The sequence below is a fragment of the Papaver somniferum genome, unplaced genomic scaffold, assembly GCF_003573695.1.
Source record: "Papaver somniferum cultivar HN1 unplaced genomic scaffold, ASM357369v1 unplaced-scaffold_6, whole genome shotgun sequence".
NCBI lineage: Eukaryota > Viridiplantae > Streptophyta > Magnoliopsida > Ranunculales > Papaveraceae > Papaver > Papaver somniferum.
The window spans coordinates 1483924-1496252 of NW_020648748.1; the positions used below are offsets into that span (position 1 = coordinate 1483924).

Sequence of the window (12329 nt, forward strand, 5' to 3'; positions counted from 1 at the left end):
GGGCTATGCTCATGTTTCAGTGTGTTTTCTTTTTCTGTGCAACATCAGTGCTCGCATTGATTGGATATCAAACCTTGGGAATAAGATTGGCAACTTAGATATGGAAAAGCTTGAGGATATTGGGAGGAGTGTGCTTGTATGATAGTGCTTGTCTGATTGTATGATAGATATATGATATTTTTAGTCATGTTCAAAGGATCTATCATTTTCTTTTCTTTCGTTGCGCAACACACTTTCATACAAGGTGATTTGAAGTTAGATAGGTAATGCAATTGGAGTGGCAGGTCTTGAATGAATGTAAATGTCTTACACCGGTAGGTTAATGTGAAATTATGAATATGAAATACTTTCGGCAGTTCGGTTTCGGCTATAATTTTTTGTTTCAAAATAGTTTTATGCACACAACTTCTAATAAGAGTTGTGTTCCATATTTCAACTACACAACCCAATGGTTGTGAAAGAATGTCTTTACGACATAACTAGGTGTTGTCCAACATAGTTCTACAATACACATCCTAGGTTGTCTAAGATAGTCCTTTAACTTATACAAGTGTTATGTTACATATTTCTACGATACACATCCTAGGTTGTCTAAGATAGACCTTCAACCTATACAAGTGTTGTGTTACATATTTTTACGATACCCATCCTTTGTTGTGTAAAATAGTCCTACAACACAAGCAAGAGTTGTGTTAGGCTTTCAAAAAAAAATCGAAAGAGAATCACAACTTTGGCAAAATATTGTGGAACCATGAATCACATCACCCTTTACAACTCTTAGTCAAGTATTGTAGAAAAGCTTAGACTTTCTACAATACCCCCCATCCACAATGCATAAAATAGAGTTGTTGTAGGGGTACTACAACGCTAATACAATGTCGTCAATGATGATTTTTCCCGTAGTGTCAGGTGTTAGAAATAACATGATAGTTTCACCATATCTCGTTGAGTCCTTTTCACTTCTGTTTTTTTTTTTCATTTTAAAAACTATGTTTCTATAAGTGATTAGGTGGGGTTCACGATTCAAGTTGTTACCATTGCTAGGGTGAAATAGAGTGATTAAGTTACTTCAAAAAAAAAGACCAGACCAATAGACCAATCGGAATAAATATTAACACTTGGATAACAATATGTGTGGTTCTCCCTGTCTCCGTCGCCTAAACAAGCGTGGAATGCAGGACCCGTGGGAACTATCATGTAATCTGCTGACAAGAAGCATGCTCTTGGATTAAAAAAATCTATTCATGCCGTTAAAAAAAAAAGTCAACTACTGGTTCCCTTGTATATGCCAGTTTGTTGATCTAGATTTAGGTTATCGATCACTGGTTCCCTTGTATATGCCAGTTGTGTTGATATTAGTCAGACCAGTATCTCAATCCATTAGGATAGGTTCATTTTGGCAGTGGCCTTCAGACAAATATGAGAAACACCGTTCACCTAGTCAACATCAAAACCATCTATGTTTTTCTATATCCATCTCTTAATCCAAGATGCCTGCGACAGTGAGTTAGGATTTTATTTTGTAGTTTTGATTTGCTCGGGACTAGCAAATAATAAGTTTGGGGGTATTTGATAGACACATTTATGTGTATAATGTATCTCAATTGTATATAGTGTTAGTACCCATTTTTGTACTTATTATGGTATTTTATCTCTTTGTAGGTGTTTTTGGAGAAATAAGCTTTTGTGGCGAAATTGGCTCGAAAAATTGTTAAAGGCACCTGAGAGGACATTTGCTATTCGGACTCTCGCTTTGGATAAGGGGTAACCCATTTCTAGGTATGTGCTAAAGGGACATCGATACTGGATAGGGGAGGTCACCTTCTTCACGTTTCAAATTAGAAATTTTGGCGGGAAACTATGTGCAGCGCCTGGAAGATTTTGGACTCGATTATTGGAGCTGTTTCAGGGAGATTCAACATTGGAAATCGATTGGTCTGGACTTGATAGAGCAAAACAGGTTTAATACATGCGTTTGGGTCGATCGATATGGGATGGAATGGCTGGAAAAGGGAAACAGAGCAAATAAGGAAACACGGTCATGTTGGATTCGTTTTTGGTTCTTCAGGGAGATTAAAGGAAAGAAACCCATTCAAAAGGGTTATAATCTATCTAAGGCAGAGTTTGATATAAGTGGGAGAGCTCAGAAACGCGTAAAACAATTTCTGGAAAGAATTAGTGCCGTGACAGCCAAGGAAGGAAAGAAGAGATTTCGAAGCGATTTGGGAGAGATTTAATCGTCCTGTAGTGTATAAATAGGTTGCTTGGGGTCTCAAGAAGGGTGTCGAAGAGTTTGGAGTAATTTAGAGCACCACAGAGCTGAGAAGATCGAGTTGCAGAAGTCTGTTTCTGTTGCTGTAACCTGCTGTTGCTGCTGAAGAACAAGTGTTGCAACGAAGAACATCGTCTCAAATATGCAACACTGCTACAGTATTCTCTCTGTAACAGTACAATATATCACAGAGCTTCATTCTCCATCACTTTTTCTTTCACTGTAACAATTTAACAGCGCCTCTGCAACAGTAATCTCTGTTGCAATTTTTCTGTTTAATTGTTTCACCTCTTGTAAACACTTTTTGAGCTATAAACATATATTTTGAGAAAGTGATTAATATGAGGAGCTAAACCCCATAGCCGAGGAAACTAAGGAAGTCATTGTTCCATGAAAAGTGGTATAATTTTATTTAATTATTTATCACAATTATTTTACATGATTATCTGCATAGAACTATTATAGAAAATTGATTTTCATTGAGTAGTTGTGAATCGTTTTGATGGAGCATACTTGGTTTTAAAACTTTTGATGTTTTAAGCTTTGTGATTACAACTATTACTTCAAAAATTTATTAGAGGAAAAATATTAGAATCTCTTTAAAAGAAAAAATTGCATGAATGTTGATTAGAATTTATCACTCAATTGGTTAATGGTGGAATCCAAGGTCTCGGTGTTTGCTTATTATTTTTGAAACAAATCTACTTAATTTTCGAAAATCCTTCACAAGTTCGAGAGAACGACATCTTACTTACCAATTTACAAACAACTTCGTAATCACATCAGACCCACACCCGTTCCATGCCCGTCAGTGCTAATGGGTCTCCTTCATGCCAAGTCCATGCTAGCAGCTCCGCCTCGTGATGTGATTGTAGATTGTGGTAAATAGAGTATCGTTCAAACTCGAACTTGTGAAGGATTTTCGAAAATTAAGTAGATTTGTTTCAAAAATAATAATAAAATACCAAGACTCAGGATTCCACCAATGACCAATTAAGAGATAAATTCTAATCAATATTCATGCAATTCTTTCTTTTAAAGTGATCTAATATTTTGCCTCTGATAGATTTTTGAAGTTCTATGCAAATAATCATATAAAATAATTGCAACAAATAAATAAAATAGAATTGTACCAATTTTCATGAAACAATGGCTTCCTCCGTTGCCTTGGCTAAGGGGTTTAGCTTCTTATATAAAAAACAGTCTCAAAAGAATAAATCATGGCTCAAAAGTTGTTTTTATTGAAGAGATGATATGATTCAGTGAATATGCAACGATGTACTGGCGTTACAGAGTTCACTGTTACAGGAAGTGTGGCTAACTGAAGATAAATGTGGATGTTCAGCTGTTACAGAGGGAATACTGTAGCACTGTTGCGAATTTGAGACGCTGTTCTTCGTTTCAACGCTTGTTCTTCAGCAGCAGCAGCAGCAGAGACAAGCTTCCTCCGATTCTCGCCTCCTGAGCTCTCCTTTCGACCCCAAACTCTTGACACTTCTTCTACAAGACCCAACCCATCTATATATATCAAAAAGACCGATTAAATCTCTCCAAAATCTTCCAAAATCTCTTCCTTTCTCTTCACGGCAAAGTTGCGACAATTTCTTGTTTTAGAATTTCTACGCGTTTCTGAGCTTTCCTTTTGATTATAAACTCTTCCTTAGATATATAAAAATCTTTGGGAAGGTTTATAGTTTAATCTTTCTAAAATTTCCTAAAACAAGTCACACACGTGACTTTCCATATTTTGATGTTGAGATAAAAGTACGTCGATTGAGCCCAGTTTAATCGAGTTAAACACCCATATTAGATTCCTAGACCCATAAGGAGTCTATTTTATTAAAATCAGAGGTTTAGTCGACCTAAAACTCCTCCAAATCTCCATCACCAAATCTGCCATCGCCAAAAACAAAGATTTGAATTTGAGAAAGAATGCCCCCTATCCAGTGATGTTCTCCCTTTAACAGCTTCCTGGAAATAGGTCACCCCTTAGTAATTAGGTTACTCCTTAGTAATTAGGTTACCCCTTATCCAAAATTGAGGGTTCGTATAGTGATTTTTCTGGGACATTTTCCGCACTTATATAGGGTTCCTCCAGGGTATTTCTGGGGCGCTTCCGGTACTCTATCAACGGAGGTCCAAACGCCGCATTTTCAGCCAATTTCGCTGCAAAACCTTATTCTTCTAAAAACACCTACAAATAAATAAAATAACCAAATAAGTATAAAATCAAGCACTAACACTATATACAATTGAGATATATTAGACACATAAATGCGTCTATCAACTCGCGTTCCTAAGCCTAGCCCTGAAGAAACCCAATTGGTCCCACAAGAGCAAGCCTTGCCACTCCCAAGACATCAGCTATTTCCTTGCAAGTGCCGAGCGCTCCACGTTCAGTTTTTTGCAACAGTACGCACCTTTCATGCTAATGCCAGCCAACGCCAAGGCTCCGCGCCAGCCAGAACAATCCTCGTTTTCCATGCCAACACCTTTTCTGTGGACCATGTCAGAGCCTTGCCAGCAACCTGCGTTTCCCCTTGCCGCGCTTCCATTGCCGACGCCATGCTTTGCCAAGTGGCCCACGCCCATTCCAAGCCCATTTGTGCTGACAAATCCCTTTCATGCCAATTTTATGCTAGCAGCTCCACCTCGCGTTCCAAAGTCTATCCCCAAAGACACCTATTCATACTGGAATTTGTGCAAGGCTACCGGATGCAAGGATTGCGGATTCTACTTACATCTCGAAAAAGGTGAGACAAATCTCCTTAACCCTGTTTCACGACTTACTGTCTCAATTCTATCCTCTTCCGTCACCATCTTATGCTTACCTCGCAACACGGCCCCTGTTCCAAGCTAAGCAGGGGACTTAATATTGATGGTGGTTTTTAGACAAGAGGTAAAATCGTAAAACCTCACACATAACAGGACGTCACCGGTGTCACTAGCACACTTATTAGAGCGTTTAACGCACTTATGTAAGAAATTACCAAGGTATTCTTTTTCAAATAATAAATTAGGGTTTCGACACACAAAACCCTAAGTCTACGCATACCGCACAACCACTGTGCAAAAGCATGGCAAACATGCCAAATGCACTTACCGTGAAACCACCACGCAATACATAGAAATTGCATGCACCGTGCAATCATTGCGCAAAGCATGTCAACCATGCCCAAAATTTCCAAAACGCGCAATCACTGCGTTTCATGGAAACCATGCCAAAACCGAGCCACGCAATCATTGCACTCCATGGAAACCATGCCAAATCCGAGAGACGCAATCATCGCGCTATATATATGGAAACCAAAATCCCAAACGCGCAATCATTTCCACACGCGCCATTGGCACATGCCAAGCAACTCTTGCAACTTAAGGCATGCCAAGCCGTGAAAGCCTAAGGCCCAAGTCGCCACACACGCCATTGGCACATTCCAAGCAACTCTTGAAACATAGGTCATGTCAAGCCCTGCAAACCTAAGACCCATATCCGCCACACGCGTCATTGGCACATGCCGTGCAACCTAAGGACAAAGTCGCCACACGCTCCATTGACACTTGCCGTGCAACCCTTACAACCCAGCATGCCAAGCCGTGCAACCCTAGGGCCAAATCCACCACACGCGCCATTGGAGTGCAACCCATGCAACCCAACATGCCAAGTCGTGCAACCTAGAGCCAAAGACGCCACATGCGCCATTGGTACATGTCGTGCAACCCTTGCAACCCATCATGCCAAGCCGTGCAACCCTAGGTCCTAAGTCGCCACACGTTCCATTGGCACATGCCAAGCAACGCTTGCAACCTATCATGCCAAACCGTGCAAACCTAGGGCCAAGGAATGCCACACATGCGATTGGCACATGCCGTGCAACACTTGCACTTTTAAACATCGCCACTTGCACCCGACGTGCAACCTAAGGCCAAGGCATACCAAGCATGCCATTGGTACATGTCGTGCAACACTTGCACTTTTAAACATCGCCACATGCACCTGACGTGCAACCTAAGGCCAAGGAATACCACGCATGCAATTGGCACATTCCTTGCAACACTTGCACTTTTAAACATCGCCAATTGCACCCGACGTGCAACCTAAGGCCAAGGAATACCACGCATGCCATTGGCACATGCCGTGCAACACTTGCTCTATTGGCATTGCCACTTGCACCCGACGTTGAACCCAAGGCCAAGGCATGCCACACATGCCGTGCAACACTTGCTCTATTGGCATTGCCACTTGCACCCGAAGTGCAACCTAAGGCCAAGGCACGCCACACATGCCATTGGCACATGCCGTGCAACACTAGCACTTTAAACATTGCCACTTGCACCCGACGTGCAACCTAAGGCCAAGGCATGCCACACATTCCATTGGCACATGCCGTGCAACCCTTGCACTTTGGCATGCCCCGCCTGCATCAAAGGCCACGATTCCTCTAAAGATTCAAATCTCGACCGTCGAAGGTCGCCACTGAGCCGGAAAGTCTCTCAAGCTCAACTATCAAACACCAGCGACATGCTACATGTTTTCCACGAAAACACTCGAGACATCAAAAACGTACGTCATAAACTGGGGGATGCTCATTAGGGTTTTGGTTTGGCGGTCTACAACGTGCGGCATACACAAATGCCCGTTTCAAGATAGTGTCATAAGAATAAAATGGTTAGTGAATGCATGAAGTAATGGTGAAACGCTCTTTCATTATGGAACATCAATTCCATCAAATCCCATAAATACCAGGCGTTACCACCTCTTCCCATTTTACTCATCCGTTTCTTTTCTTACGAGGCCAGAGTACGTTTCACTTGGACTTGTATAAATAGGTTTCACCTATTTCCACCAAAAGTGAAGTTTTTGGTCAGGGAGAAATACAATACTCATAAAGGCAACTTTGATAGCTTTATCAAAGCTTTAATCTTCTGATACAAGTCGAGTACTACTCTTCCAGAACTATTCTGGTCTCAACATTCTCTTCGCTTCCTTCCCTAAACCATCCCTTCTCCTCCTTTTTGTGACCGAAGCAAATTTGGAATGTCCATTTCTTGGTTTATGCCAGATTTTTATAGATTGATCTCTCAAATCTAAAGTACTCTCATGCATTACAATTGTTTAGGGTTTAGATTTATTTCTCATTCATCCACCGAAATTACTAAAATATGCAGAAACGATTTTCACCCATAATCAGTATCGTAACCTAATCATCTCTAGGAGAATAACAGAGTCAAGAATGAGAATACAAATATACATTAAGAATGTTATTCGCCTTAATATGATAGACTTATGCAATATACAGACTTGAATGATAAATTATCTTTGAATTTATTCTAGTTTTTAGAAAGAAAAATACTTTGGTTTTGGTTAAGGGGTGAATGCAGGATAAAGACGCACATGTAAAGGAAAAAGATTAACATTCATTCAAATCCAAGGAATATCCAATATACACAAGGGACAATATGATACAAAGGGTAGATGGAAATGACGCACGCGAAATAACAGAAATCAAGAATAACGACTACTTCTCGTTTGCATCGTCTTCTCCGACTTCAGAGTCATGACTTTCTTCATCAGTTTCCTCACACTCTGCTTCGCTGTCAGAAATATCAGAATCATCTTCGTTAGCAAGAACTTCAGCAAAATCATAGTATGCTATAGGAATACTATGTTCAGTACAGACTTCTCTCTCTTGTTCTTTAACAGCTTCATCACGTATGCAAAGAAAAACAGAAGGATCAAATCCGTATGCAAACAAAGTCTAAAAGAAAAAACAAGATTAAAGACACTATTAATGGTTATGGGAAACCTTTTTTTTTCATAAATAATAATTCTAACCAACTCGTCATGGTCTGACTTTAAGCTAACACTTATACCTAAATCAGACCTAGCCCTATCAATGACTCCGGCAGCCCAATCAAATTCATCATCATTCTCTATCATAAAACGAGAGTGAATCTCTTTCTCACGAGCTAAAAGATCATTCGTATGACTTATGGCCTGATCTCCCTTTATTTGAATTTGGAGTTGAGCTTCATGAAATTTCTTTAAAGCCTCAGCACCTTTAAGGATTATTTTATCCTTCTCAGTGATAAATGCGTTCTTTTTCGCCTCGAAAATACAAATTTCCTCCTTGGCATCACCATAGTGACGCCTAAAGACATTAGAAAGAGATAACACACTCATATGATGAACTCTAAGAGCTTCATATTTAGACTTCAATTCCACCATATTAAGAGATTATATTCCATCATTAGTAATATTATTCAAGGCAGGGTTAAGGTGTTCTAAGAGGATCTCATCCTCAACCGGGTAATTAATGGCTTCATCAGACATGTTGTAGATCTCTGCGAGCACAGACCATTAAACAAGGGTGAAGATAACGTATCAAAATAACAGTGGAATAAGGAAAATTTTCACATACATACAAGTTGGTTGTTTTTTTCACGAAAGTCAACCACACCCTGCTTATAAGTGGATCAATCCGGGCTTTCTGATTATTGGTTTTAAGAGTAGCATTCTCAGCTTCAAAGATGGGGACCTTTCTACGTAGATCAGTGGATACCGCATGAGACAGGCGAGCATTATGCAATAGCATGGAATAAAAGGAAACCAAATTAATAAAGTTTAAAGAAAATGCAAACCAGGGAGCATTCAGACTCACAAGAAGAAAAACTCACTAAAGATACAAGCGTGAATTTAAATTCTGGAGTAAAGCTGAGGAAGTTCCTTGATAAGAGTCGTGATGCAAAGAGGGAGCATCACAAATTGTGGAAACCGCTTTGCATGCGCGGGTCAACTCTTCATCATTAATGGCAGCAAACGATTTAGAAAAGATACTTGACAATTGAGCCATAGGCCATGCAGTGTAAAAATCATCCAGAGAGAGCATTTCATTACGGGAGTTAGAGAAGACATTTTTCTTTTCTAATGAGGATTTCTCTTGTTGGGAGGATTATTCACAGAGGATTTGGAAGCGCCAGTTTTTCCCTTGACCTTCGGCTGTGAAAGAACAATCACATCCATCAAAAAGGAATCCCCGTCACCAGAACCACTAGCATCTCCAGATTCAACCTTCGAACACAGATAAACATAGGAAGTAGAGGCAACAATATTGTTAAAATTTGAGAGAAAATATTTCTTACTTCATCAATGATCGAGCGTAACGCTTCCAATGTGCTTTTCTTCCCATGAATCTTCAGATCCTTCTTCAACTTGGTAATATGATATCAAGAAATTTAGCGAAGCAAGGAAAGGAGTAAATAAAGAAAAGTAAAAAAAACAAAATTATGAATAACATACCACAGACTCTCTCTCAATCCATTTGAACTCCCAAGGATTATAAGCGGGAAAGTCCTCAGGGAGAGGGATGATTGATCCGTCAGAATTAAAAGCAGTGATGTAAGGACCTTCTAGAATGACAGGATAAACGTCCCAGCGATTATAATTCGATCTGCATGCGGTATGGTTAGTTGAATCATGGAAATCGACATCTCGCATAATCCTTTCCTCTTCTGCAATACCGTCCTTCGTTTGCAAGAGAATACTCCAACGAGATAACTCATTCTTTATAGTAAAAATATCGTAATTGGTAAAGAAATTATCAATTGTATACTCTGTAAGGTCAATTTCTATATCTGCATACTCCGCCTTCCTTACTTTTATGGGATAGAGAGACTCTAACCCAGCCGCACGGCGAGCATACTCTACCAGTATTCTAATGCCATCACCACTCAGCTAGAAGATAGCACGCGAAAATCTCGCGTCATAAAGAATTTTATAAAAATAGGGATTTGAGGATCACAAAGGAGAATCGGAAGACCAGCGAGAATTTTCCCAACTGAAACGATGATCTTCCGGTCACTCCATTGATTGAGCGAAAACCATATGGGTTTAAGAATAGAAGTTGGTTCTGATCCGGAAGAAATGGATAATGATGATGATGACCAGAATAATGTGGGAGTTCACAATGTGAAAACAAAGAGGAGAGCTTAACGAATGATATGATTAAAAATGCGAAGAAGAAGATGAAGAAAAGTGATAAGTGATTAATGGAGAAGATAAACAACAGCTGCAGTAAAAGATAAAAAGTTACAGAAGGTATAAGAAGGAGAAAGGGTAAAAGAGAAGAAAATAAGGCGTATGAAAGGTAGAAGAGGGTTTATAAAGGATCTTTATTTCCTATTCTCAAGATCCCTCACTACGGACGCATTAATGGAAAGAATGATGTGAAGAGACAGTTATCAGGATCAATAATGACGTGTTGAACAATTAGCCATGAAAGATAACACGTGGAATAATTAAGGCCGAGATCCAAAATTACTGTCAATTAAGGAATACGGAAATCTAAGAGGGTGCGGCAAAACGACTTGTTAATATTTTTCTTGCCGCACTTTTTTTCATCAAGAACGCTAAGAGAAGAGGAAAAATGTGGCACACTTGGTTATCATACGAAATTGTCTCCTTATTATTATGTGAATGTAATCGCACGTAACATATCCCAGATAAAGAATACTATGATGTCACCGAGTCATGAGAAAAGTGTGAAGAGTTATGCGATGTTATAGAGCATATGCGAGAAGTGTCAATATAAGTGTGCGTAATCAACGCACGTCAGATCCGAAAATAGAGGCTTTATTAGCTCTCCTCCACTACGTATACCCCTATATAAAGAGCCAACCACCATTATATATATGAAGATCTTTTTGGTAGTTGAGATAGAGCATTTAGGAGAGAGAAAGTTATTTGCTTCCCAAGCTAGGGTTTCAACTCATCCCTTTGTATTGATTTCTAATCTTAATAAAAATCTTTTAATTGTTCTTCATGACGATCTCATAGTTAGATACACATATTATTAGTAGGGATGTAGTTGTGGGATTTCCTGCAACTACAGATGATGCAAGTAAGAATGTTTTTAGATGTTCGTACAACAACAACAAAATGGCACTACGGGAGCAAGAAAAGCCCAAACCGGCACCATTTGAGGATCAACTGGATGATTTTCTGTTAATAACTTTCGAAATAAATCGAACTGCGTTGTTCGCTTTTGCTTTTCCGGATACTTTAGGTAATTACTTTGAGAGGGGAAAAAATATATCAAGGATTATGTGCAATATATCGTTTGAGCAGTATCTCAGTTCAACAAGAAGTTTATCAAAGTCTGATGCTTTCGCAAAACAAGGCCTAATTAAGCATATATATACATATGAGGTAGTGGTTACCTCTGGTACTTGGTAGGTACTGAAATGAAAGAACACAAACTACTTCTTCTACTTAGTGGAAACATGCATGTTCTTTATGATAAGTTACTTGGTCATGCTCTTGACAAGTTTGGTATTGCTATGGTTCAATTACTTGGTCACCTCAGAAGACATGCAATGAAGGTGATAACGTTGGTAATTACTACGAAAGAGGAAAAGTGATATCACAGTCATCAACTTTCGTTGGATCAAGAAACTATACGACACTGTGGACAGATGCACATATAATTTCTGCAGTTTCATATGGCTTTCATTCATCTCATTTTGAGCCAGAGTTATTAACACCATTTGATAGTTACAGTGCTGACACAAAGTTGTTTTGGACGAGCTTTCGCTATGAGAAATTTGATGTTATCGGTAAGAGTAAGTATATACAGTTTCCTGGAGTTGTTGTGTACATACTAACCTTGGGAGAAAAGGTCGAGGAGGATATCTCTTCTCTTGTGTTCGTAAGGTGACATGCCTGGTGGAGTTTGATGTATCTTTGTTTGCTGGTCATATTAACCTTGGAATTAGTAAGAATGAATCGCATGGCAGGGCAGACAATGTTTTCATCAAGTATGGCTCTGAAGTTTTCCTTGGTCAAGACCGTCCAAAATATATGCTTCCCAGAAAATATCGCTGCATGGAGGACAGATGACTCCAAACGTTTACGAAAGGTTTTGTTCGTCGTGGGTCATAAGATTGATATGAATGAGCTTTGGAATTTTTACTATGGATGCTACGTTACACTTAGCACATATAGTTGTGATAAGTACCAAGAATTTTTGGTTCAAACTTGGTTCTCGGGTAATGAGTATAA

The 12329-nt window shown here is 39.3% G+C and overlaps 1 protein-coding gene across 2 annotated transcripts; it reads right to left on the reverse strand.

Moving 5' to 3' along the window:
* Window positions 1-8979: 8979 nt before the first annotated feature.
* Window positions 8980-10006, reverse strand: LOC113343521. Of its 2 annotated transcripts, none has more exons than XM_026587674.1 (3): window positions 9570-10006; window positions 9413-9475; window positions 8980-9269 (listed from the first exon to the last, which is right to left on the reverse strand). In XM_026587674.1, the coding sequence occupies exons 1-3, from the start codon at window positions 9765-9767 to the stop codon at window positions 9195-9197; spliced, it is 336 nt and encodes a 111-aa protein (XP_026443459.1). In that variant the 5' UTR covers window positions 9768-10006; the 3' UTR covers window positions 8980-9194. The 2 variants fall into 2 exon arrangements, with proteins under 2 accessions (XP_026443459.1, XP_026443458.1); XM_026587673.1 differs by having other exon boundaries at window positions 9413-9481.
* Window positions 10007-12329: the final 2323 nt, after the last annotated feature.